Here is a 27,735-nt window from a genome sequence, read left to right on the forward strand (position 1 = left end):
TTAACTCCCTCCATGTTGCAATAAGCTCTAACCAGCATCCATGTCCCTGCTGAGGATAAGGATGTCGAAAGCATGATTCTAATGCTACCTAGATCATGTGTTAAGGTGGGTTTATGGAGTAACGTTTAAAACCCTAGAAAGAGTTTTATTTGTAAAAGGAAAAACATTTAAATTTCATGGTTGCTGTTTGTAAAATGTGGAAAAGTTTAAGAGTACTTACTTTTCAAAACTGTGCAACATATATATGTGGCTTTAGATATATTGTCCACCAGCCTGGATAAAGCTTTTCAATTAGCTCTCCATTCAATTTCTGTACCCGCTTCATAATGTTTAGGGTCTTAGGTTAACTGTTGGAGTCCATTACAGCTTTAGTCTTTTTGCAAAAGGCTGGATACAACATAGACCAAACATGCACACAGAAACAGGGGCAATTTAGTTCCCAATTAACCTCATATGTCTTTTTTAGACTGATGGAGGAAGTTGGAGCACACACAGAAGATTCACCATGAACAAAATATGCAGACTCCCCCTATAGAAGAGCTCAGTTATTAAATGAGGCAGCCGCTTTTTACCTGGATGAAACAACAGCGCCAACTACTGGATCAATCTTACAGCCAACTTTTCAATAATGCTCTCCAAACACAAAGCAGATTTGCAACATTTCATTTCCAGCATGCCAAAGCACCAGTGCATCCACAGAACCATTTTCATCAAATCATTTTAATGGAATTTATTTTAAATACCCATCTTTATGTACTTATCGATAAAGCAAAAGAGGGTAAAATAAACACAAATAAAATAGTAATCTCTCTAAGCAAACAGAACAAAGCCTTTCTTTTCCCAGGGGTTTAATGTGTCCATTGTCTCAGGTAAGGAGTTTCTCTGCAGACTGTTTGCCAGTCTTTGTTTGGTCACACTGCCATCTTCTGGTTCAGAAATGATTCAGCCTATGCAAAGAACGAGCCTCACACAGAACTGTGTGTATGTGGTTCATAACATTTGCACCACTGCTTAATCAAGCAGTTAATAAGCAATAAGACTTGAGGCTATTGGTGTGAGTGTTTCTGTCAAAACTCATGAGACAGAGGGAGCCCTCAGTATAAATATTTATGCCTGCCAAACAGATCAATGGCAATTAAAAAGGTCAAGGGCAGATGATGATGAATGTTGGTTGTATGTATTGATGAAATTTGACCACAATAATGACTTACAAATGACAAACTTACACACAAGCTTCAGACAGAAAAGAAAATCAAAGGGATTAATTCATTGATCACGCTTAATCCGTCATAATTAATTCCATAGGAACAACTGTGATGAGAGCAAGTCTCCATTAAATAGATAAATTATTCAACAGGAGGATGTGGTGGACCCAAGACAAATGAGCTTGGGGCACTGCAGCAATGGCAGTCACGGACAGAAGCTAATTACAACCTTTTCATGGAAACAGAGTTTTATCTTATAGTTGTACAGAAAGACTAACAGGATATTTGAAAACAGAAAAAGGGTTTTCTTCATGACCTTCAATGATCACTTGCTACTTCATGTCAAAACTGCAATGTTTATTATGTAAGGACTTGTCCTATCCATTGATCAGATCGCATCTGTATGGTTTGCTTTAATTCAAATAAATCTGGTTTATTTATATAGCCCCAATTCACAACACATGTCACCTCAAGGATCTTAAGAGACACAATTCAACCAGATCATACAGTCATATTGATTTCAAGTTTTTTGTCTAAGGAAAACCCCCTCATTGCATGGAATCATACACCTGACAGATATCCCTCACACCTAGAATGCTTGTAGCAACAGTGAAGAGGAAAAAATCCCTTTTAACAGGAAGAAACCTCCAGTTTAACCAGACTCATTGTGAGGAGCCATCTGCCGAAGATGACTGGGGTTCAAGGAGACAGAAAAGAAGAATAGATACAAAATACAACTGTCAACCAGCTCCACAGGTCCCCATCCAGGAAACACAAAGCCAGGCAGATGAGTTCAGAGCCAGCCCCCAAATCAAAGGATGAAAGAGGGCACATACAGTTAGTCACAGCAGGAAAAACAGGACTACACTGAAAAACAGGCCAAGCTCCAACATTTATAAACAAAGGTGTTGATGGCAGCAGCACAGCTGATATTTATCTCCAGGATGGTGTCACGGTCAAACAGAAACATACCAGATGAAACTACTATGAAAAAGCAGACAGAGCATAGCATTAGAGATTGAACAAATTCTGCAGAATGGGAGAGTAGAGCTAGAATGATGAAAAGGGGTGCCTATGTCCTCCAGCAGTCTAAACCCATAGCAGCATAACTATAGAGATAGCTCAGGATAATCTGAGCCCCTCGAACTACAGGCTTTATCAAAAAGGAACATTTTAAGCCTACACTTAAAAGTAGACAGGGTGTCTGCCTCACGGACTAAAACTGGTAGATGGTTCCACAGGAGAGGAGCCTGATAACTAAAAGATCTGCCTCCCATTCTACTTTTAGAAATTCTAGGAACCACTAATAAGCTATGGTTCAAGCAAAAGAAACCATAGTATAACATAAATGTATCATTATAGCAGGGAACAGTCTGTGGATTAGCTGCTTTCAGGATGTACAGGTGTTTTAATAGTAGCCTTTATCTCTCTATACAATATTCAGTAGTTGCTTTCAGCAGCGTCAGCAGGTAGAATTGAAATCAGTATCTTCATAAAGCTTTTCAGCAGAGGGAAACAAGGGGGGTGTTCTTTAGACTTCATAATCCAGTTAACCAACTCAGCAGATGACATGGCTTCCCTAATCATCACAGATGGTGCAAACATCACACTGGACTTCTAGCAGCTTGGATTGACCTCAATATCCAAATTAAAATGCCACATGTTTTTAATCTCAAGATTTTCAGCCTGCCAAGAAATATTTTGCTCTTTCTCTTTAGCCCAGAAATATACCCCCGGATGCTCTCTTCGTTTCAGAAGTGGCTTAACATAAGTGATAAAATAGTTGCTGCCATTTTCCCTGGTTTGTCAGTGCAACTCCACCCAATTCCTGCCAAGTTTATTTTTAACGACTTATTTTCTTTTCTGCCATAACCATTTCCTTCCACTCACCTTTCTATGGAAATCATTGAGTTCTAGCTGAGAACAACCAGCTTTTAAGTAATGTCAAGTTTTCCCTTCTTGTGAAGGATGTTAACGACTGTCTTCTGGACAACCGTCAGGTTGTCAGGTCAATCTCCTACACCATTATTCAGGTTGTAACATTTCTATATATAAAACCAATTAGAGGAAAAACTATAGCTTCAAATATAATATAAGATGTAGAAACTTGTGATTAATTAGACCTCTCTGCCAGTAATATTATCCAGGAAGATTTATTTTCATTTCTTTAACATCATGTACAGGTGGATGTAGGCACAGGGTAAGACACACAGTGTTGGGCTCTGATATTGGATTTTTTTTTTTTAAAGTTCTGTTTCATGCCTCTGAAATATAAAATGTCCCTAATCAGGCAATCACTTTACACTCCTAAATATTAGGAAATTTACAAGGAAAACTGACTCAGAAGTAATGCTTCTATAAGCTTTTCACCCTTTCCATCACATCAAAATCATTTTATCTCCTAAATCAAATTAGTTTCATGATATCATTTTTTTCTGCAATGCATGTTGGGGATTTGAAGAAGATGAAGCTTACAAGAGGGCATTGATCTTTCCCATGAGCGATACAGAAAAGCACTGCTATATACATGCAGTTAGAGAACTATAAGCAACATTTCAATATGGACACATGGGATGGAAAAATAGGAATAGCTTGAAATGTTTGCAGAAATTACTTCAATCTAAGAAATTATACAGCATTCTGGATTGGCTTTGAGATAATATTCTGCTTGTAAACATCGGTCCAGTCCTCCGGTAATAGCTGTTTTCATCCCGAATTGAGTGGAGTACTAAAAGAAGGTTTCTCTGCAGAGCGGGCAGGTGGACTTGTTGCTGGAGGTGAACCATTTGTACTACAGAAAAAGAAAGAAAGAAATATTAACACCAGCTCTAATCGGGTGATTAAATTACATTAATACTCTCATATCAAATCTGCCTCACCAAACAGGCAGAGTGGAACTTCTTCTTGCAGGTACGGCAAGCCTTCTTAGGCAGGGAGTAGTTGGAGCCGTGGATGACAGAAAAGCAGATCATGCAGTCCTCGATGCCCTCAAAGCGCTTATCGACGTTGTTCTTCCACAGAGCCAGGCCCTCCATTATACTGCCATTCTAACCACAGAAACAATTCTGCTTTCAACCACTAATCTCAGAAAAACAAAACACAAGGCACCTTAAAAACACCTGAGTGTTTAGTGCCTGAAGCGGATGTATTGATTGTTTTTCTACCTGATGTGTGAGGTAGGTGCTCAGCTGTAGCATCCAGTTCCTCCACTGCTGCACGGCTACGCCCACACGTCTCCCACTTTCCACAGCGATGGAGCCCAGAGGGTAGTTCTGCGGCAGCTGAATCACCAACTCGATGTAGATGTCGTCCACAGAGTAGGTAGCGATCACCTCTCGTGCTGCTGAGCGGGCCTTGACCTGAGGCAAAAGGATTAAAAAAGGCCTCGAACAGATCAGATCATCAGGGAGCGATAATACAGTTAAAAACCCAGATCAAAATTAATGAACCGAGGGCTTTTTACACAAATGAGAGTTCATTAAATTTAATTGGACAAAAAATATTGAGAGCTTTTTCTTAAAAAAAAGCAATGTTGCATCAGAAACTTTGCTTCAGTTTAAAGTTAATAAAAAACGAAGAAATGAGTGGGGAGTGATGGAAAATGGACGACTTTCAGCTTAAGCTTCTGATTAGCGTTTGGGAATGTTTCATCTTTTTTCAATTTGCGAATGCATTACCAAAGCAAGCAGATGATATGATATGAATATGTGGACAATAATACAACTCAAAGTGAACATGTTAAGCGTTGGTGATAAAGACAGAGGAAGTGTTGGGATTTTAGAAGTCACTTTGAAGAGTATATCTGCTGTTATTTCAAGTTGTGAATAAAACTCAGCAGAAAAAGAACAAAGAGAAATGAAAGGCTGAATAAGAAAAATAAAATGCTTTTATCTTATACCTCATATCAGCTGTATACCCACTTTATCTTTTTGAAGGATCTCTAACAAACACTTTCTGAGGTCACCTTTGTTCCTAAAACAATCATCAAAAGCTCATGGAAGGCTTTTTAACACAGACACTGTACACACAGGCTGTAGGACGTCTAGAAAAGTTATTCTAATGCTGTTTTTTTCTGGCATCACAGCTCTTAAAGTGCAATCTGCATCGGCTAACATGCATCAGCAGAGTTTAACAAAATAAGGAGGTAAGAAATTGGTGACAAAATCCTGCTGGTTTCATTAGATGACTTAATGCTGTCAAGGGATCAAACTGTTTATTCTAGGAAAATAAAAAAGCTGCTTTAAAGTGCCGTGTTAATTAACATCTAATGTTAACTCTACTACATTTTATAGCAGTAGGGTAAAATGCTTGTCTTTGTTCAAAAGACTGTATTAACTGTAAAGACTGTCTTTTACATCAGCCTGTTTTCAGGGCCTTTTTTTTTGGCTACATATTTGTTATTTTTTACTACATGCGTCCCCATCTTCTTGCCATATGTTTCTATGGCATAAATCAGTGTCTGTGACCTGTTCTCATTAAAAAAAAAGAACATTGGCACAAACCTAGCCTGTATGTATTTTTTTGTATGTCATCGAGAGTATTTAAATGATTTTCAATCAGGAAAAAAATGTGCGATCAAAATGCCATTAATCGCGATTAAAAAAATGTAATCGATTGACAGCACTAATATATATATATATATATATATATATATATATATACACTCACCGGCCACTTTATTAGGTACACCTGTCCAACTGCTGGTTAACACTTAATTTCGAAGCAGCCAATCACATGGCGGCAACTCAGTGCATTTAGGCATGTAGACATGGTCAAGACAATCTCCTGCAGTTCAAACCGAGCATCAGTATGGGGAAGAAAGGTGATTTGAGTGACTTTGAATGTGGCATGATTGTTGGTGCCAGAAGGGCTGGTCTGAGTATTTCAGAAACTGCTGATCTACTGGGATTTTCACGCACAACCATATCTAGGGTTTACAGAGAATGGTCTGAAAAAGAAAAAACATCCAGTGAGCGGCAGTTCTGTGGGCGGAAATGCCTTATTGATGCCAGAGGTCAGAGGAGAATGGATAGACTGGTTCGAGCTGATAGAAGGGCAACAGTGACTCAAATAACCACCCGTTACAACCAAGGTGGGCAGAAGAGCATCTCTGAACGCACAGTACGTCGAACTTTGAGGCAGATGGGCTACAGCAGCAGAAGACCACACCGGGTGCCACTCCTTTCAGCTAAGAACAGGAAACTGAGGCTACAATTTGCACAAGCTCATCGAAATTGGACAATAGAAGATTGGAAAAACGTTGCCTGGTCTGATGAGTCTCGATTTCTGCTGCGACATTCGGATGGTAGGGTCAGAATTTGGCGTCTACAACATGAAAGCATGGATCCATCCTGCCTTGTATCAACGGTTCAGGCTGGTAGTGGTGGTTTCATGGTGTGGGGAATATTTTCTTGGCACTCTTTGGGCCCCTTGGAACCAATTGAGCATGGTTGCAACGCCACAGCCTACCTGAGTATTGTTGCTGACCATGTCCATCCCTTTATGACCACAATGTACCCAACTTCTGATGGCTACTTTCAGCAGGATAATGCGCCATGTCATAAAGCTGGAATCATCTCAGACTGGTTTCTTAAACATTACAATGAGTTCACTGTACTCAAATGGCCTCCACAGTCACCAGATCTCAATCCAATAGAGCATCTTTGGGATGTGGTGGAACGGGAGATTCGCACCATGGATGTGCAGCCGACAAATCTGCGGCAACTGTGTGATGCCATCATGTCAGTATGGACCAAACTCCCTGAGGAATGCTCCTAGCACCTTGTCGAATCTATGCCACGAAGAATTGAGGCAGTTCTGAAGGCAAAAGGGGGTCCAACCCGTTACTAGCATTGGGTACCTAATAAAGTGGCCGGTGAGTGTATATATATATATATATATATATATATATATATAAATAATGTGCCAATTTTCAACCCTAAACCTAAAATAAATCCAGTTTATTTCACTGTTTTGAAGGGTTGCTTCTAAAAAGAATCTTAGATATTAATATAAAATGGTATCTTAGATTTCGTAGGGAAATTTGTGTACGTAATTTTAGCACACTTTAATAGGAATTGATTTGCTGATTTCTGTGAGTAAGGTTGAGATTAGATCATTTTAGATCAGGCAACGTTATTGTAAAATATAGTTGTCCAAATCAGATATGGTTAGTGTGCTTTGATGGAGTAAACAAAGACTAAACCAAAAGAACCAAGAGTTCTAGACCCTCAGGTGAAAGAAAAAAAATCGATATAATGTGCAAATGTAAAATTTTGCACAGGAGGGGCTAAACTGAAGGACTTTAAAACAATTTAAGAAACTAATTTCTGTTAAACACACATACACAACTGACATACTTATGCTAGCTGTGCGTTTCATAGTATATAGCACTGTATCACTAGCTTCATTAGCTAGTTTGCACAACCCAATATACATCCGGGTTGCCCTCAATTTTACTTCATAAAAGAGACCAACACTATTTTTTCTCTGCCCAAAAATAAGAATTATACTAAAAGGTTAATCATGTATTTTCTAAGAAAATAAATTCATTTAAATCCTTACTCATTTATCACTCGTCTGTGCCTGATCCATCCCAAAAAATGGGATCCTAAGCTACTTCTGGGAGCTAACTTTTTCGGCTTGGTATTTAAACATAAACCTAGCATTTTCAAGTTTTAGTTTTGCCTCTCGTATAATGCATAATCACCAGAAAGGAACAAGTAAAATGCTGATACACACGGTGTAATCATATTTTCCCAGACTGCTGAGTATGTCCCATGTTGACGTCAGACAAGCAGTTTAGGAGAAAACGTAAAATGCTTACAATTTTCCCAGAAAAGTAAAAAATATATATTTACATGTAATTGAGCATTCTTTGGTGATTTAATGATAGAAATAAATGCTTTTAGTACCATAATTACACTATTTATGGCAACCTGGTTGTATATCTGCTTTCAGATGCTCAAATGAGCTGATGGTATGGATCAGGTAGGGGTTATACAAAGCCCATTATAACACAACAGATGTACGTACATCTATTGAACTTGACGTTTTAATGCTTTCAGTCTAGAAAATGACTGTTTCCTAGCAAAGGCTGTTTAGAATATAACAAATGCTCCTTAGGGCTGTTTTAGCTGTGCAGATCATGCTGAGCCTGCTGACTTACAGTCATGCTGTCAAACATCTGAGTGCTGTCATGGACGGAGGAGATCTCCTGGGCTGACAAAACTGGACTGACGTATTTGCTGGTGAACTTCTCCACGGCAGAGCTCACTCTCTTCTCCTGACTGTTCCACCACAGACGCACCATAGCAGGGAGGTCCTGCACTGTGCTGTAGTATACACTGCAGGCCAGGTGAGGGAGCTCCGACTCAATGCCAACACTCTCTGTAGTAAAGACAGAACACAAAGAATGAAATGTACTTTCCCTTTAATAAGAAAACAAAACATGACCTTATTTTTTAATAGGCAGGAAATCCTGAAAAGAAGCCAGTCAGAGGCAGTTTTCTTTCTTATGTAGGTTACGTCCTCAAAGTGACAAAGGTTATGGTGAGCCCACATAAACAGGTCCACACATGTAGGAGAGAATCTACAGAAGCATAAAAAGGAAGGAGTGCAGAGAAAGAGCATGGATACATAACTGTGGCATACTGGGGGCCCCATGGTATTAAATCTGTATACATAAAATGTTCAAAATGCACTTTAAGATGATTTGTTTGAGTATTTATTGCATGAACTCAGGATTCTGGGTTAATGTGTTTTAACCGGCTTATTCGTTTCTAGGTTGGATGGAGAGCATCTGAATATTCCTTTCCAATTCTTGCCAGTGATTCTTTTTTATTTTAGGTCTGGCTTAGGATCATTGTTCTGCTAGAAGCTAAACCAGCACCTCATCCACAAATCCTCTGACTGGAAAACGGATTTTTCTCCAGCACTGAAGATCATTCCTTCTTTCCTAGCATCGTGTTAGGGGGACGATTTACTGTATGTTGTAGTTAAAGGATGGTGTGATCTGAATGATGTACTGTGGTATTTTTTGGCACATATAGCATTTTGCATGCGGGCCGAAAACAGATTTTTGTCTTAATTGACAAGAGCATTTTCCATGCCGATGTGTTGAACAGCAAACAAGATTGCCACGTACAGAATGAAGATTATAACTGTATATCCAGACAGAGCAACTGTCTTAATTAGATTAACTACTGTGGAAAACATCAGTTCTGACGCAACAGGCCGCTAATATTAAGGTGTTATAAATTCACACATCATTGATCCTAACAATTGCTAGATCTTGCCAGAAGCCAGTAGGTGCAGAAATCAATACAGAAATATTTAGCACCAATGAAATGCAGTGACGTGTATGAAATCAACCAGAAACTGCAGACTGCAGCAAAACTAACATGTCTGCACCGGTGGACGTGTCTGTAGGCTCCACTATTCAGCCTGCTTTAGCTGGAATACTCTCCATTTCTTGTTCTCAAAACATGCAAAAGGACACGATTTGTGTCTTTAAAGATGGGAAGATGCCTGCACGTTGCTCCAGACCTGATTTGGTAGGAGTTTGATTTATCACTTAACTCTGCTACTTGTGAAAACCAAATGAAGAATGCGATATGTCACAGCTGCTACTGCTTCTGTGATTGGTTAAAAGTTCGACATGGAGTCAGAAGCCACTTGGTGATTTACACAATCAGCCTGAAGAATTTTACTGGATGAACCTCCTTCTGCAAACACTTTCCAGATAAGCCTTTCCAGATAGATACTGAGTAGGATTAAAATTGAACTAAAGGATAAATCTGGTTTATGCCAGGTTAGTTTTGTCATGGTCACCATCCATTAAATCCTGATCTGCGAGAGACATGCACATCTTCAGGGCTTAAGCAAAATGAAAACCAGACATTTTAAGAGCTTTTGTTCTTAGTCATACAAAATAAAGTAGGACCGAACTCTTGATCTCTAAAAACAAAACATTAAATTCTTGAAAGATCATTATCTCTTTCTCTCTACTTTTACATGGACAGAGTTTGTGGTGTAATTTCTTATCAACAGATTCATTAATGCTCTTTCAGAGTTAGTATGGCCCTCATGGCTGTGTCTCTGAATAATGTGGTCCTTAAGTAGCCCGTTTGTGATGAACAGTCATATCTTGGTTGGTTGATTTGTGATGTTAGGTTGTTAAGATGAATATATTTAAACACTTTTGAAAATCCTTCATTTTCCTAACATTTATTAAATATTTTTTCTTTTTCTTTTTTTAACCCATCACATACAATCCAAACCAATCCATTAAAGTTTATAGTTGGAAAAAAAAACTATTCAAAACATTTAGCAAAGGACTGTATGTCCTGTTACAACTTTTAAGGAACGTGACAACCTCAGAAAGACACTAGGAGTCTGATCCTGACTTACTGTCAACTGTGAGCTGCAGGCTCTCAGTGAAGAAGGTTTTACTCTCCTTGCTCTCCGCCCCCTGGCCTGGGCAAACCGGGTTCTCTGGCATCAGTTTGAAGAGATGGAGGAGAAGATTGTTAAGGGAACGGCTTCTCTTAAGATACTGAGCATAATGGGCACGTAGCTAGGGAAAAAAAGAGAAGAAAAAAAAAAGTTAACCAGCATAGCAAAACATGAAAACCAGCTTCCCAAGTCTTAATAAACCCACTGCTGCAGAGGAACTTAGAAATAAACTCACATGGGAGGGAGAGGATTTGAAAAACGTCAGGAGCAGCTTCCATGCAAGAAGGTATGCCAGGATGCAGGAGTATTCCACACTGAGAGGCTGGACCACCGCAAACTCTCCCACCTGAACGGCTGCTAGGATGCTGTCACACAGCTCTTCACAGGTCGACAGGATGGCCATGAGTGAAGCTGGAGGAGATCTAAGAGCCAAAACATTCTTTTAGTGCGGAAAGATGCATCAGTTGTATTGATCTATCGAATAAGCCGCTTGTAGAGATTTAATCTTTGGAAAATTGGGATTTTCTTTAATCATGAACTACTTTGGTATAGGCATCCAATTTTACTTTTTGTTCTCAGATGTATATGAAAACTAATCCAAGTAGGTACTAAGGTTTCCTACAAGCCTGTTTCTGAGCTTGGATTTGGTGGCAATAGAATGGACTGAAATAAATGTTTTTTTAAGGTAATTCTCTTCTTTTTTTCCTCAAAGACTTAAGTGGAAATCAATCTATCTATCTATCTATCTATCTATCTATCTATCTAATAACAAAGTCTGGTATGAAAAAGAAAAGTCTAATTTTTTCAGCCATAATGTGCATTTAATGTATTTATTTACATACATGCATAGAGGATTACTAATAGCCAAGTTCACGTTAAGGCTAGAGTTTCATTACTTTCACTTACAGACATGGCTCATCTCTGTCATCATCAGACTTGTTGTTATCACCTTCCCCGTCACACTCAGGCAGCTGTGGCATCACCCTGTATTGATAATAAAGTCGTTTAACAATGTGTGCTATAATTCAGCTAACATGAATAAAAAGGCTTTGACACATTCAACACCTTTTTTTTTCCATTTTAACTCTAGAGATTTTTTTTTTTCCATTTTAACTCTAGAGATTTGACTCTTTATGTCACTTTTCAGACAGAATCAAACTTTTCACTGTAAGAAAGAGAAACCTTTACTTTTCCAGCATGTGGTGAACAGTTATCTGCAAAGGTCTGGCCTTAAACAGCAGCAGGGGACACAGGGTGTTCAACAGCGTCTGCAGAGACTCCGGCAGGTTCGTCTTCTGGTCGGCGATGAATCGTGGTGGCAAAGCATTTTGGTTTAGCTGCTGCACTGGAATGTAGGTCAGAGCCAAACAAAGCGACTGCAGAACAGCCATGGGGAACACAGGGTCATCCGGTTCAGGAAAGGTCTCTTTTTAAACCACAATCACAAAAATTAAGTGTCAGTAAAAACATTAAAATAAAGACTAGTGCTAAAGACATACACATATATATATATATATAAAAAAAGGGTTGTTTGTAGTTTAAAAAAAAATGTAAATAAAAAACCTAACAATGCTTGGAAAAAGTTAAAAACAAATTATTTTTTAAGAGGAACTACAGTTATTCGCCATGATCAACCTCACACACTTACCAGTGATTTTAACCGGCAAGGGTAACAGGAGGTTGTAGATTCCCTCTACGAAGAAGTCTTTCCATTCACCAGCCAGCTCTGCTGGCAGCTTCTCCAGTTCTTCAGAAGACGACGACGTGAAGAACTGATTCAGAGTTACGATCAACCTGGAGTTCTCGCACACAAACAGCTGGACCCAAGGGTTCCAAAGGCTGCTCACATTCTCACTGGCCGTCTGGGAGCGGATAAAAAAGAAGGAAAACCAAGTTAATATGAATTTGTTTTTTTTAAATATGGTGCCTAAAAAGAAGCCAAAAATAATATTGAGGTTTGTCATAATTTTTATCCCCCTCCTCAACAGCAAAGCTTACAATTTCATTAAAAAACAATTTGTCTTAATCACAAACTTTAATCAATTTTATTTATAGGCCAAAGAAGTACATATCTTTTTTTATTGCAAAGAAAATTAACTTGTATTTTTTAACCTTTATTTACAAATACAAACATATAGAAAAAGAGTGATGTGGCTTAAAAATCTGAGCGGCTTTTTTTCATTACAAATCAAATTGATTGCTTATTTTTTCATCACTAAAAATAAGAAATTACTTATTTTGCTTTAAAAAAATTAGCTTTGATTTCAATCATCCCAAAGGACATGTTTTAATTTAAAGGGCAACAAAATGTGAAACAAGCTTGGAAAATAATCAAGTTTCACAGCAAAAAGAAGAAAAAAAAATTAAATGTTTGCAGCTCGTGGATCCGATAGTCAATTAGTTTATTAGTTATTAGAACACATCTAAGAACAGTGATGAGCTGATGTCACTCTGAGCTGTGGAAGCCTAGCGAGTGGATTGGCAGAAGAAAAAAAATTCCAAATTGTTTGAAAAAATATCTATAAACAAATAATCCAATTAATCAACTTTATTAATGAATTGCTATACCCCAACAGAAACAGGTAAATATTGGCTGATGCATTTTCATTCTGCCCTCTTTAGTCTAATGCCCCTAAAACAAAATCCAGTGCCACCATTTGCTGTTCTGTGAAGGTCCTCTGTGGTTTGCTTACTGAAAAAAAAACAGCATCACAAAGAACAAGGAGCACAGCAGACAGGCAACAACTGAAATAGGTAAAAAAAAAAACAAAAAAACAAAGCAGCTCAGAGCAGAGAAACTTTTAAAAGTAGACTTATTAGAGCTGTGCAAAATACAGGGAATATATTGTCATTGCATTATAAGTGTTGTTGATATTTATGTTACAAATAACTTTTAGAGGGATAAAAATTTCAGGCAAAACTAATCAAATTGTTATGAACTTGATTTTTTTACATGCTAATAATTAGATGGTTGGAGGACCGTGCAAAAAAAGATAATGCTGCAGGGAGCACAAAGTGAGGAAGACAAAAAGAAGAAAATACAGCGACAAACTGCAACTGACATAATCTAGCAATATTTATCACTATGGCCACTGCAAAATGCTCTGAAAGAGTGGAGAGATACTAGACATTCAGTGGGAGGAGGTAGTATATTATGATCAGCGCAAAAATGAACATAATGAGGATGTACACTTTTCCCAACTTGGGTTTTCTGATCACTTAAAATGATATAAAAAAATACATGGATTAGAATAGAAATACATAGAAATAAGTGGTTGTAACATGACAAAATGTGGAAAAAGTAAAGGAATATCCAAAAATAATATTTGCATCTATTCTCATAAAGGTCATATAGAACTTTTTGGGAGCTTGGTCTCACCTCCAACCAGGCCAACATGGAGCAGAGTAAAAAGTCCCACTGGTTTCCACCAAGGACAGCTGGACAACGGCTCACCAGCCAAGACAAGAATCGGATCATCTCCACGTTGAGGTTCAGCTGTTCAGATGTTGTTTCAGAAAGATCACTGGAATACACAGATTCAGCTTGTTTACAAACAGTAGATGAACTTATCTATGACAAACCCCACACAATTGACACATCGGGGCTTGGACTTCACCAGCCTTCTGAGAACATTTTCTAAGAAAAATCCACACAAAGGCAACACAGTCCGTGGGTCACATCATGAAATCTTTAGATCAAACTTGTTTTTTTTGCAATACATGCTGCAGATCCCCTTGTTCGTGGAAAGGCTTCAAAACCCTGGACTGTTAACTTAGCAATAATCTTAGTGAAATTGCTCAGACATGTCAGTGGGGGTGTTTATAAACCCAACAAATAGCTTGCTTAGTGTAACTCCATTACCAGCTAAAGAGGAACCAATCCTCCCTGCTGTTTCTCCATTCCATGATAGTGGCGAGGATAGCCTGAATGACCTCCTCTTCTACCGGTGTGTTGCCGTTAAGACAGCACAGCAGCACTGCTAGACAGCCATAAACACCTGAAACAAACAGCCAAACATCAGTAATTGCATATATAAATCAAGAAGGTATGGATTCCTGTAATAAGTGTGTTTCTAGAGGCGTCTCACTTTCATTTTCTTGCCAGTTGACTATTCCAGCAGTTGCCAAGGCAATCAGAGTTTCTCTGTCTTCTTTGGACATCAGAGGGCAGAGTACCTGGAGCGTGCTTAGTTTGCTCAGAGAAACTGGGAAAAGACTAAAGCAATGTATACTTTTAAAAGAAAGGATTTACAACTTTAGATGTCAGAATGTGGAAGCAAAATAAATATTTAAAATAATTATAAAAACTGACCTATCTGCGCTGTCGTAAAGTCTATTAAGAGCTCTTCTGTGAGTGGCTGCCAAATTGTGGGTGAGGATGTAGTTCTCCAGAGTCAGAGACCACAAACCTCCCTCGGTCACTGACCTGATGGTTGCAAAAGAAGACAAATTTAATCAGATTATGTTTAAAAACAGAAAATAAAACAGATAATTCTCACTTTAAGTAAAGGATCTCTAGCAGAGAATTCACTGGAACTTTGCCATGGAGTCCATCCAATAGCCCCCATTCAGCCAGCAGGTTGTGATACCCAGATGCTACCGCGGGTCTGTAGTCAAGCTCCTTACACCACTGCAGTGCATACAGCAGTTCTGAAACTGTTAAATTATACCATTTAAACATAAAAGCATCATTAATGCTTAAGAGGTGACGAATGAGATGCATTTAGAAAAAAAGAGCCCCTTCTTAATGGAGACTCAGCGTTTACCTGCGTCCTTAAGGTTTGGGAGGAATGAAGGACGCGGCGCCTCCATCTGGTCACAAGGTGAAGCTGCAGCAGTCTGCGTCACTCTTCCCAAGACAGCACAGACGCAGAGGTGAGCCGGCAGCCTGTTTGAATCCTTCAACTTCCACATGTCCTTGGTGGGTTTTTCACAGACTCCTCTGTGACGGCTGGACAGTAAAGGAGATTTGACCCACTGAAGACAACAGGAGGAAAGAAGAAATATAACATGAATGCTAAATGTTTTCTTTTTATAGGGCCTCCTCAAGTATTCCTACACCTCAAACTTTTTTTTTTTTTTTTTTTTTTTTTCCCCCATCACCTGAAAGGGACACATTTCAATGCACTTTATTAGATATTTATTGTATAAAAACTTCCTCTTTGATTGTTTTATTTACATTTTTATAATTTCGGATCAGTTTCTGCTGTGTAGGGTAATATAATTAAAAGGACACCAATGCAGTATGTCACGGGATTCAAAATATTAGCTAAAAAACTATTTTTATTTTTTCATCTTAAACCTATTTGGTCTGTTGCTCTCTGAGCTGCAACTGGCCCTTTTAACCCAAACTGCTCGTCCTTTAGATCAGGAATGATGTTAATTTCTGAAGTTTGTTGTTCTAATGTGACAACATCAGGAAAATGTTTCAGGGGTAGGATTACTTTTGCAAGAGCTCCTTAAAACATTTATTTTATAAGCCTGGTATGGTTCCAAAGGTCAAGCATCGGCTTGCTGACCTGCGGAGACAGGGCGTGTCTGATTTTGGTCCACTCAGTCTGGCTCGGTGTCAAATGGGTAAAAAATTGGCTGAGAATAGAGGTAGCCTGGCCCCCGACAGAAAGGATTGTTTCCACCAAGCTTTGGACAGCTCCGACAAGAACCTGCAAACTAAATCAAAAAAGGAATCATTTTTAACAACATGCGGACTTCTTTAAAATTTGAAAGATGTTTCAAACTAATTAGGGATACAAGAACAGCTAAGATTTACCTTTGAATATCCATAGATATGCTAAGCAGCTGCTTCATGACCCAGAGGGCAGCACTGTGCAGGAACCCGCCTTCCCTGACGCCACATTCACAGTGTAGCACCAGTGACTTGACCCCAGCTACACACACGTTCTTCAGCTTTTCCAACAGTGATTCTGCCAAAGCATGAGGAACACATATTAGTTCTTTCTCCCAAAGTTTAATCAGGCATTTTCTGAAGGGTGCGTGCCTACCGGACAAGTGAGTGTGTCTTTGATCTTGAGCGGTCAGCTTGAAGACTGTCAGCAGGAGCTCCTCAGCAGAGAGGAGCAGAAGGCAGTCCTGTACGGAGGAGAAGAAAGACGAAGCCACGTCGCAGATGAAGGAGATAAGTGGCTCCATGTTGCCAGCGTCAGACAGACTCTTCGCCTCAGACAGAGTGGTGTGGAGCCTCTCTAACATTTTCTCCATGTACACCTCCCCTATCAAAGACTCTGAGAGCACAAAACAACAAAATTTTAGATATATCAACTGTTTGTCAAACAGACAAAAACTTTAGGCAATATCAGAGACTGTATTTACCACTGTTGCTGTTTTGAGAGAGAACAAGACTAATGAGCGTCCAGCTCGGGTTGCTTGTCTGAGTTGTGGAAGACGCAGAGCTTCGCCCGACCTTGCACAGCTCTTCGGTCAGTCCCAACAGCTGCTCACCAAGAAGTGAACCTTTCAGCCATTCCCTGCAGCTTGTGCGAGCCTCAGAATCTTTACATGCCTTTAAAAATCAGAAAACTGTCAAAAAAGCGATTTCTACGAGTAAACTAAATAGTTTAAGTTTGATAGAAACAGAATTATATTCACCCTCTGAATAATTTGCAGGATAACTCCCCACTGCAAACCCATCTAGAAAGAAGAGACACCAACCTTTAGAGAAAATGGTAATAAAACTGTAGCTGGACCTCAAACGAATGAGGATGCAGTTACCGTGGTGATGTGATTGAGAATGTGTGTGGTCTCCTCCAGGCTGCAGCAGCAGAGTGAGCTGAAAACCATCTCCACCAAGTGCTCCGTATTGTTGCACCCCATCTCAGCGAGCCACACGACCACCCGCTTCAACAGGAACCGAACCGCTGGGTTCTTCTCTTTCCTCCATTTATCATCTCCAGGTTCGTCTTCATCAAATTCAAGTAAGGTCTGAGATGAGTGAAATACAAATATTATGATAAGAGTTTAATTTAATTTTATCCAAACAGACGGAAATCAAAGCTGCTCAATATATAAAAAAAGACATTGTATGATCTTTTTTTTGGTCTACAAAACAGAAAAAAGAAATATAGAAAAGTGAAAATAGTTCTTTGACTTACACTGAAGATCCTTGGCGTGTGAAAAGACTGCAGAAGTTGGGCCAGAAAAACAAGATGTTTCTCAGAGTTTTTCTCATTCACATGCACCAGGCACAGCTGTGCCAGCTGGCAAACAGCATCCTCAAAATGCTCCGTCTGTAGGGACGCCGTCTGCGAGAGCTTTTCAACTTCCTCCTCCTGAATTACTGATTTCTCATCCTCCTCGTTCTTTGAGAGACACAGCCTGACAGATTTTTTCTTCTGGGTTTGTTTTCTGCTCACTCTCTCAGGATAACGCATGACCTGGAGAGAAGCAAGAGGACAAAGAATGTCAAAAGGCCTCGGCATGCTGGCAGTATTCTTATTTCCACAATATTTCATCTACATTTTTCTAAAGTATTGTAAGGAAACTCACCTGCAGCAAAGTGGCTACACCTTCCAAAGTCTGAGCATCCAGATCCTCATTGTCAACACATCGAACACACATGAGACAGAGTTCCTCCCAGAAGTCTGCCAAGAGTATCTTGAAGAGATCCTTGCTGCTAATCTCCTCGTGTTCACCGTGTAAACCCGCCCTCTTCTCCCAGGAAACAAGCATGTCAGTGACCAGCAGGAAGAGAGGCCCATTCTGGAGGGAAGGATCTCTAACAGCCTTTTCTATTAAAGGTAGGAGCTGCAAAGATCGAACACCAAAGGAAACATCTGGAGGTTAGAAAACGATGTGTTGGAGGAATTAGACCGGAAAGCATATTATTCGCACCTGCTGGGAAATTAGCATGTTCCTTATTTTCTCCTGAGATTGCTCCTCTCCCATGTTCTGCAGTATGCAGTACCTCAAGCACTCGACAAAAGAGGTCACGATGACCGCACTTTCCGACGGGCTCGTCACTGCACGCTCGCTAGACAGACTGACAAAGAGAAAAACAGGGATTGTTTTTTTTCTGTAACGATTTTATGTAGTTATGTAGTTAGTTATGTAGTTTAACATATAAATACAAAAAGAAGTTACCCTTGCAGGAACGCAGCGTAGAAATTAGTGTAGAAGTCCATGTTAGGATCGGTGACTTCCTGTGGCAATTTACTGAGTAGAGGCATTAGATTTGGATGGAGTCCTTTAGCCATGCCTTTACCACCTTCTTTTAACAGAGCCCAGAGTTTAGGGAGAAAGCCCTTTTTGGCATTAATATGTGTCCAACAATCCTGAAATATAAAGTTTAAAAATATACACAGTATAAAACTACAGCCGAGAAAAAAAAAATGATATGCATCGTGATGGAAAAAAGAAATAACACAATGATAGAGCCCTGAAGTTTTATACATCGTAATTATAAGTAACTTGTTAAGTTAATAATAATTAATTCTTAAATAATTTCATGATGTCAAGTTTAAAAAAATACAGTGATTTTATCCTACTTTCTTAGGAAAAGAATGGGCTGTAACTATCAGCTCTGTGTCAGAGTTGTTTTTTAAAGCAGCTGTCCACCTCTCACCTCATTAAGGAAGATATTTCACACGCATTTGTTATTATTTACATGTTTCTGCACTGCTCAATTAAGGTCACACTGCAGAACATCCGTGTTGATTAGAGGTGAGTATTGGCAAGAGTGTTGCGATTCAATACATGTCGCGATACTTGGGTCACGATACGATATTATCACGATATTGCAGTATCACTATATATTGCCATATTTTCCCCAGCTATCAAGATCAAATGATGAGATAAGACAGCAAGTGCTGTATATTTTCATCAGAAAATATTGATTAGGTATTATTATACATGTTGTTTGGGGTTTTCTTCCACTGTGACTGCCTCAAATACAGATTTGGTGCTGCACGCACAGTTAAAGGGCTCCACAGCGCTTTCTGCCAGAGTGGTGGTGCAGAGGTAGCCCATTTTCCCATCAATGTTTTATGTAACCATTTTTTTTTTGAAAATCGATACTAAGAAGTGAAAGATCGATATTATATTGGGCAGCCGAATATCACGATATATCGCCAAAACGATTATTTCCCACACCCCTAGTGTTGATATGATCAGGCCAAACGGTAACACCGATTCTTCTTCCAAGCTACTCTGCCAAAGATTTGCTGATTGGATTCAGACTCGCTGCTTTGTTTCATGACCAAAGTCAGGACAAAACTGTCGCCACCAAACAGATGACCTTAAATTTCCTTCCAGACTACTTTGAAAGAGTTAATGGTAGGCATAACGTCTTTCTCAAAGCAGTTCAGCCACAAACACAAGTCCCTCTTTATGCTTCCTCTGATATTCACGCATCAACCATCACATCATCCATGTTTGGAGCAGATATCACATCTTTTAACTAAACTCAGCCAAGTGAAAAACAAAAGATCTGTTTGAGCTTTCCAAATCCATCCAGTATCGAAGGTAAATAAGTCTCCAAATATTTGGCTGATTTTACCAGCCCAGACCAGATGTGTCGAGCAGTTGACCAGTGGAAAAAAACACAGATGAAATCAGGATATCTGTCCCATCTCTGCACACTTTAAAGGGACTTCGTTCAGGAAAGATCTATAATATTTGTAAAATGTTTTCTTTGTTTCCTTATATGGAAAGACACCAAAATGTTTATTTTAGGGGACCTACCTACAGTGGTCCGCTAAAATACCTATCTACCTACACTTGTCAGAAAATACCACTATAATATAAATATATATAATAAGTATTTGAACACCCTGCTATTTTGAGTTTTAAGTTCTCCCAACTAGAAATCATGGAGGGGTCTGAAATTGTCATCGTAAGTGCATGTCCACTATGAGAGACATACTCTAAAAAAAATCCAAAAAAATCCAAATCCAAATATATGAATAGGTAACTATTTATTTGTATGATCATCTGCAGATCAGTATTTGAACACCTGTTTATCAGCTAGAATTCTGACCCTCAAATACCTGTTAGTATGCCTTCAAAATGTCCACCTCCACTCCATTTATTATCCTAAATTAGATGCACCTGTTTGAGGTTGTTAGTTGCATAAAGACACCTGTCCACCCCATACAATCAGTAAGAACCCAACTACTAACATGACCAAGACCAAAGAGCTGTCCAAAGATACTAGAGACAAAATTGTAACCATTTGGATGATCAGAGGAGTCATGAAACAAAGTCATGTGGTCATATGTGACCAAAATAGAACTTTATGGTCATAATTCCACTAACCATGTTTGGAGGGAGAAGAATGATGAGTACAGTCCCAAGAGCACCATCCCTACTGTGAAGCATGGGGGTGGTAGCATCATGCTTTGTTCCTGCATATGGGAGAGGGTGACTGCACTGTATTGATGAGAGGATGACAGGGGCCATGTATTGCGAGATTTAGGGGAACAACCGCTTCCGTAGTTAAAGCATTGAAGATGGGTTTAGGCCTTGTCTTCCAACATGACAATGAACTGAAGCATAAAGCCAGGATAACCAAGGAGTGGCTCTGGAAGAAGCATATCAAGGTTCTGACGTGGCTTAGCCGGTCTCCAGACCTAAACCCAATAGAGAATCTTTGGAGGGAGCTCAAACTTTATTTTTCTCAGTGACAGCCCAGAAACCTGACAGATCTAGAGAAGATGTGTGTGGAGGAATGGCCAAACTCCCTCCTGCATTGTGTGCAAACCTGGTGAAAAACCTACAGGAAACATTTGACCTCTGGAATTGCACACAAAGGCTACCATACCTAATATTAACATTGATTTTCTCAATTGTTCAAATATTTATTTGCAGCTGTATCATACAAATAAATAGTTTTTAAAAAATCATACATCATGATTTCTTGATTTTTTTTATGTGGACATGCTTCTACAATGACAATTTCAGACTGCTTCATGATTTCTAAGTAAGAGAACGTGCAAAATAGCAGGGTGTTCAAATACTTATTTCCTCCCTGTATCTATATATGTGGAGAATATACATATATAATGTTGAAGTATTTTTGCTTCATCCATTAAGTTCTTTTAGACGGGATATATTCATAAAGAATGGCATTTATTTCACTCTAATAGCTAGTGGTCCCCATCGCTGACCTGCATGGTTTCAGTGTTTCTCTGCTTCAGCAGAATCCATTGTAATGAATGCTTTTCCTCCTCAGCATCCCACTGGGTGCTACTGAAGCCTGTTCAACACCTTTTTATTTAACAAATGTGTGGCTGCAGCGAAACACTTAAAGCATGCAGGACAGTGAGCCAACCATGGTTGGAACCCTCTGGTATAAACTCACAGGGATTGTAGACACAACATGAAGAACAGCTTCCCACACATGAGGAAGAACAACAGGATCGGTGTCGTCGATACCCAGAAGAACAGCGGGGCAGAGTCGTGCTACTTCACTCTGGACCAGTTGTGGGGTGAATCGGCACAGAGCGCAAATCATCTCAAAAAAGGCCCATCTGATCTGTGGAGCAACAGATGAAGAAAGAACATCCCAATTATCATTTAGACCAAGAGTTTCCCTAGTGACTAGTTCTTTCAAAACAAGAGATTATTTTTCTCACACTGCATCACAACTAGACTTCAGACTTTTCTCAATCATATAGTTGGAAATTTATCTCAGTGTATATCATTCATAACTCCAATTTGAAGAGTAAACATTTAACCAGGCTTTTGTGATTTATTAAACATTCAGGAAAAAAAAAAAAGATGAGTGCATTTCAATTTTATTTTCCCAACTTTATGAGCTAGAAAAGTAGAATGAGTAAACGGTGTGAGTAAAATTACATTATTTTAACACAGATGGATTTTAAATGGTGTCAACTGTTAAAGGTTATTTCCTACTGGTGTTGGATCGACTCTTCTGGGAGGTAAATTTTCTCCTTTCTTTCTTTTTAGGAAATGACTCACATTCCTTAAAAATTAGCTCAAAGTACAATTAATTCTTAACACTTTTAGAAATGTACGGTAACTTAAAGGGGAAGTTATTGTATTATGTTTATAATAATAATAATAATAATTCAAATGTAATGAAATAAATGGATCTGAAAGGCCAATCCCTGTTTGTTTATTTAATACTGACAGCTGTTCTAATTTCACCATCAAAGTTTCAGTACTGTTTTACTGGTTAGTTTTTCATTTATTAATTTGCAAGGGTTGTTCGTTGTACCACAGTTGACAATTTTAGAAGCAGCGCTGGAAAACACAATTCTTAAGAACTCCTTTGCTTGTTTAAGTTTTTCTTTATCCTAATTAACCTAAATCATAAATTAACGTTTATAAGGAAGACATTTTAAAGGTATAGATTTATTTTAAGCGACTTTGCAGTATCAGCTCTCTCATCCTTGAATCTTCATTTAATTCTTAATGACAAGTTAAAAAAGGAATTACTGATATGTTATTATTTTGATCGTGTTATTTTACCTCTGAAGAGTGTGGATCTACCCTGAAAAGATTTAAAATCAACTCTTCTTGCTGTGCAGGCTTTATGTTTTAACATCATTTATGTATAGAATAAGTTTATGTGAACCTTTGGATTTTATATAAAAGAGAAAATTAGAAATTGAATCCCAACCTGGGGTGTCTTGTGCTTGCTGTATTTCCAGAACTTCCCAGAGCTAACCAGAAGAGCTAGTTTCTGCTCCAGTGCTGCTCTGTCGTTCTCAAGCAGCATTGAAAGCAGTTTCTTCACACCCAGCAGGGAACTGGTCAGCAGGCGAAGATATTTGGCTTCTCTCTCCTCTTCTGTCACACTTCTGTAAAAGACAAACAAATGCATCAGCAAATCTATCACTGTAGACACAAAATGAAAGCAACAAACAGTAGATCAATTAAAGCTCTTTACATACTGTGGGTCACTGAGAGTGTCGGCCGTTTCCTTTAATAGGATATCCTGAAGCACCTGAAACACAGTCGGCATAAATTAAATATGTCTTGAATACCGGTACTTAAGAGCTTCTTAAATTTTCTATATTTTGATACGTTATGATCACAAACATTAATGTATTTTGTTGGAGTTTTATGTAAGAGACCGACACAGAGAAATGCTTAATTATTAAATGGAAGGAAAATCCTGCAATATGGTATTTAAGATAAGATGAATAAAATCATTGCGTAGCATTTATTAGGTTTATTTTACACCTATAATATATATAAAATCACAATTATATTTTTTTTATAGATTGTGACAATTAGTGTGTAATTTAATCTCCAAAATTAAAGATTGTGGCCTACATACGAAGGGAAATAGTGCAGTAAACATCCATGAAACTATTGCCATGGTGAGGTCGAAGCTTTGGGAAAGCATTTCTTCAAAAGACACAGGGAAGCTAATCAGAAATGGTAGGAAAAGGTGAAACTAAATAACGGGCGATCTTGAAATAATTCACCAATTGGAATAGTTTGCATAGTTGGCCTGTCACAGCAACACATTTAGCATGATGATCAAATTGTCCAAAAAATAATTGCGATAAACGGTAGTCGTTAGTTTTAAATTCAAAGTGCTCCCACACTGCAGCTGTACAGTTCGGCTTTGAAAGCATTTCCAAATCTCATCCAGCATTTCTCTGGCTTTCTGCTCCTCAGTCTTTGGCTCTAAGGAACCTTCAGGAAACTATGGGAGCTGGTGAGCGGTGACCGATGCACCAGAGTGAAAACTTTTGCCACCCAGACGAAGGAAAGGAAATGGCAAGAAAATTAGCTTATTTAAATTTATCATGCGATTAATTAATATATTTATTGTGACAAGTCTAGTTATGCATTTGAATTGCCCAGTTAAACTTAATCTTATGAATAGTGAGAATCTGAGACTAGATTTAGAGAAGATGTTCAGACTTCATGACTTAACCTTTAATTACTGTGAAATGAAAAAAAAAAAAAAAGTTCAGTCCTAAATGTTTTGCGGAGCTGTTTGGAACGAGCACAAAAACCTTCCGTTTCACGCAAATGCAGGCTACACTTCTAAGATTTACTAAAAGTCTGAGATCCATGTATCCTTTTAATCCCACTTCCAATATTACAGAAATAAAACCATACCAAAATAAACTGAGGATTTTGGTATTAATATGTAACAAAACAGGTTTAATGGTAGGAATACTTAGCAATGCACTGTGACGTATTTTAGCACAATCCACATTTTAACACTAAAGCAAACATTACCACTGACATTAAGGATCTCCTCCTTGCAGAAGCCGAGAGCTTCGGGCTGTTTAGCAGGCGAGAAAGCAGCCTCGAAGGCCAGGCATGCAGCAGAGGCAGCAGGCGTGTAAGTGTCACACTGTGACAGAATCCAGTGGCCCATCAAACTCTTGAGAAAGGGGGCCAGGCTGCGACGCACTTTTAGCACCAGCTGTTCAAATGCTTGTTGAGTGGCTTCCCTGATGCGCCGGTCATGATCCTAGCACATAAAATGATATGAAAAGAAACATTAGTAAAAACATTAACCATTTCACCTATCATAAACCATATAGGAGTTCCAGATAGGAATTTGTAGACATATGCTGTAGGTTCTAGATTCTTGATATGATGCAAAGCATTACATGATTGTCTTCATTTAGGCATTAATTCAGGCTTAGCGTACGTTTAAAAATAAGAGAATCACAGTCTACTTTGTTATCTACCGAGTTTATAAAACCAAAAAATGGGAATTCTTTGGTTTTCATGTTTTTAATGGCTAGCAAAACTATTTAATTTTAAAGTAATCAATCTGCAGACCTGAGAAAATCAAAGGGGTAAAAAAGTGCTCTTTAACTTTTGCTCAGTCGACTGTTTCATCTTAAACAAATGTTTAAAAGTGAGGATCCTGAATGGGTAAGTGACTGCAGTGTTGCTTTTGTCAACGATGATTAAATGATTTTGTTGTCGCTCCTTTTTTTTTCATGACGATAGCGAGAACCAACAAGCTAAAAAAAATAAGAAATAAACCAAAATTTACCATAGTAGAAAGAAGAATGTTTTTGTTCTTTGACATTGGCATGGTTTTAGACATAAAACGTTGTATGTCTAAAACCACTACTTTATTGTAAATTTTGCTTTTCTGAGACTTATTGTTATAAAGTAGGGCATTCATTCATAACATTTTTATTTTGCTTTCTATAAATCAAATTTTTCTCCCCAACAGCATTGATAAACTGCACGGCAGCATTGTATCTTCAACGGTCGTAGTATCTAGGATAGAGCTGTCAGTCTGGTAAGGAATATGGTTATTATTCGAAGCTGTAAAGTTTTAGCTGTTTTATGAAGTTCAACATAAAACTGACTAAAACTATTAATAGTTTTTGGCCTGAAGACCAAAACTAAGACTAAATCTAAGATGGCTGTAAGAAACAACACTGACTGACTGACTGACTGACTGCAACGTAAAGTGTTACAGGTAGTATTGTGGGAATTGTCCAGGCAGTATAAAAGCGGAAGCTGTGAGCATTTCTTGAAAGGTGTCAGTTTCCATGGGACACCTCTTGGTTCCATGCATGATGTACATTTGTCAAGAATGTGGGTGAGTGTTTGTAATAGTGGGGGTTATACTGAATTTTTATTAGGACAAATACACATTTGTTTCTTTGTTAGGAGGCCCTGCAGGGTTTTTTAGACCAGGCTGTGTATGCGGGGAGATGAGGGTGATGTACACGATACACAGGTATTTTTTTTGAGATTTTAAAGGTAGTTATTAAAACTATACATTGATTAATTTTTTTATTTATTTGGTGTTCTCTGTTTGTTTACAGATCCTGCTGTCCTTAGGTTTATGTTGTTGTTTTTTTAGTTAGTCCGACTCTGTTTGGTGTCTTTGGTCCCACTGTTCAGTTGTGAACTGTTTGTTTTTTTCTTATTATCTTTTTTCCATCCATTAGTTTTTTTTTTCTGTACTTGGACACTCCAGTGTTCAGTGGTGATTGTGTGCATTGTTTGTTTTTTATCCGATGCTGTGAAGCCTTATACAAATGTGCGACTTTCTTGTTCTGGTTAAGTGGGTTTGTTCGCCATCAACCAATGTCAGAGTGTAAATATTATATTGTCTACCTTAAGCCATCAGTGTTGTAGAAAGAAAGGAAAAGGATTTTTTCGCTTAATAAAGAACATATATATTTTTATGACCAAGTTTATTCCATCTTTACTCTGGTTGTTACAAAAGGAAAAAGCTCACCACTGATATCTTGCAGTAAATTCTTGGCCAATATGGGAGAACTCCTTTCACCTCCTCTGCATCCCTTTCTTGACACATGGTCCCAAAGTCCTGCACTGCCTGGAAAGAACATCGCTTTTAATAGGCACGCTGAATTTATTATTATTATTATTATTTTTATTATTATTATTATTAATAATAATAATAAATATATATATATATATATATATATATATATATATATATATATATATATAATGAAAACATGACACTTAAAAAGTTTTCAACTGTCTAAATATGCAAGCAGATCAATACTGAGAAAATCCACAGCAAAGCATACAGGTAGCATCTTCAGCTCACCTTGAGTCTGGTGACGACATCCCTCTTTGAGAGTTTCCTCAGCACCAGGCGGAAATCAGCATCCACCTGGTTGTCTATGTCCTCCGCTCCGTGGACAGCTGGAACATAACTCAGCTCAGAGGTGACCGTAGTATCAAAGCCCACGAAGCCCGGGATGGCGCCACCTTCCCGGGCTAGAACCTCGGCTGCTCGACCGCTACTGGATGGCTGAAAATAATTGGGATAAAAGGAAAAAAAAAAACATATGTCGGGTGGTCAGATTGGGGTCAACTAAAAAAACACGCATGGCGTTACTGTGAGCTGAAAACACGAAGTTTGTGTTAGCCTGTGCTAAGGATTGTAGCAACTTTTAACTGCACCGAATCAACACCGTTTTATTGAGACTGGCGCTTACTTACCCGGACGTTTCCTTTTGTGCGCTGTTTGTTCTTACCCCCCATGGTGGTCTTGTTTGTTTAAGTTTTAACTGTGTTTTTCATGAAAATGTGTCCTTACTAGCTATCACACAGGAACTCCATCCAAGTACCCCGGACGTGTCTATGGTGACACACATTTACTTAACGTTACGTC

General features: G+C 38.6%; 1 protein-coding gene across 2 annotated transcripts; it reads right to left on the reverse strand.

Moving 5' to 3' along the window:
• Window positions 1–3,342: 3,342 nt before the first annotated feature.
• On the reverse strand, window positions 3,343–27,735 carry ltn1 (listerin E3 ubiquitin protein ligase 1). 2 transcript variants are annotated; one of them, XM_038273980.1, is made up of 32 exons: window positions 27,564–27,735; window positions 27,166–27,372; window positions 26,827–26,925; window positions 24,850–25,080; window positions 23,534–23,586; window positions 23,260–23,440; window positions 21,976–22,149; window positions 18,759–18,949; window positions 18,510–18,657; window positions 18,165–18,422; window positions 17,771–18,052; window positions 17,391–17,600; window positions 17,268–17,309; window positions 16,992–17,181; window positions 16,664–16,903; window positions 16,432–16,585; window positions 16,181–16,331; window positions 15,428–15,638; window positions 15,161–15,317; window positions 14,974–15,087; window positions 14,750–14,877; window positions 14,524–14,659; window positions 14,041–14,185; window positions 12,310–12,523; window positions 11,850–12,087; window positions 11,568–11,645; window positions 10,897–11,083; window positions 10,617–10,782; window positions 8,374–8,594; window positions 4,370–4,564; window positions 4,085–4,252; window positions 3,343–3,996 (listed from the first exon to the last, which is right to left on the reverse strand). In XM_038273980.1, the coding sequence occupies exons 1-32, from the start codon at window positions 27,603–27,605 to the stop codon at window positions 3,934–3,936; spliced, it is 5,274 nt and encodes a 1,757-aa protein (XP_038129908.1). In that variant the 5' UTR covers window positions 27,606–27,735; the 3' UTR covers window positions 3,343–3,933. The 2 variants fall into 2 exon arrangements, with proteins under 2 accessions (XP_038129908.1, XP_038129909.1); XM_038273981.1 differs by lacking the exons at window positions 26,827–26,925; window positions 27,166–27,372; window positions 27,564–27,735 and having other exon boundaries at window positions 24,843–24,968.

This window comes from Cyprinodon tularosa, unplaced genomic scaffold, assembly GCF_016077235.1.
Source record: "Cyprinodon tularosa strain WSP-4 unplaced genomic scaffold, ASM1607723v1 ctg9, whole genome shotgun sequence".
In the NCBI taxonomy this organism is placed as follows: domain Eukaryota; kingdom Metazoa; phylum Chordata; class Actinopteri; order Cyprinodontiformes; family Cyprinodontidae; genus Cyprinodon; species Cyprinodon tularosa.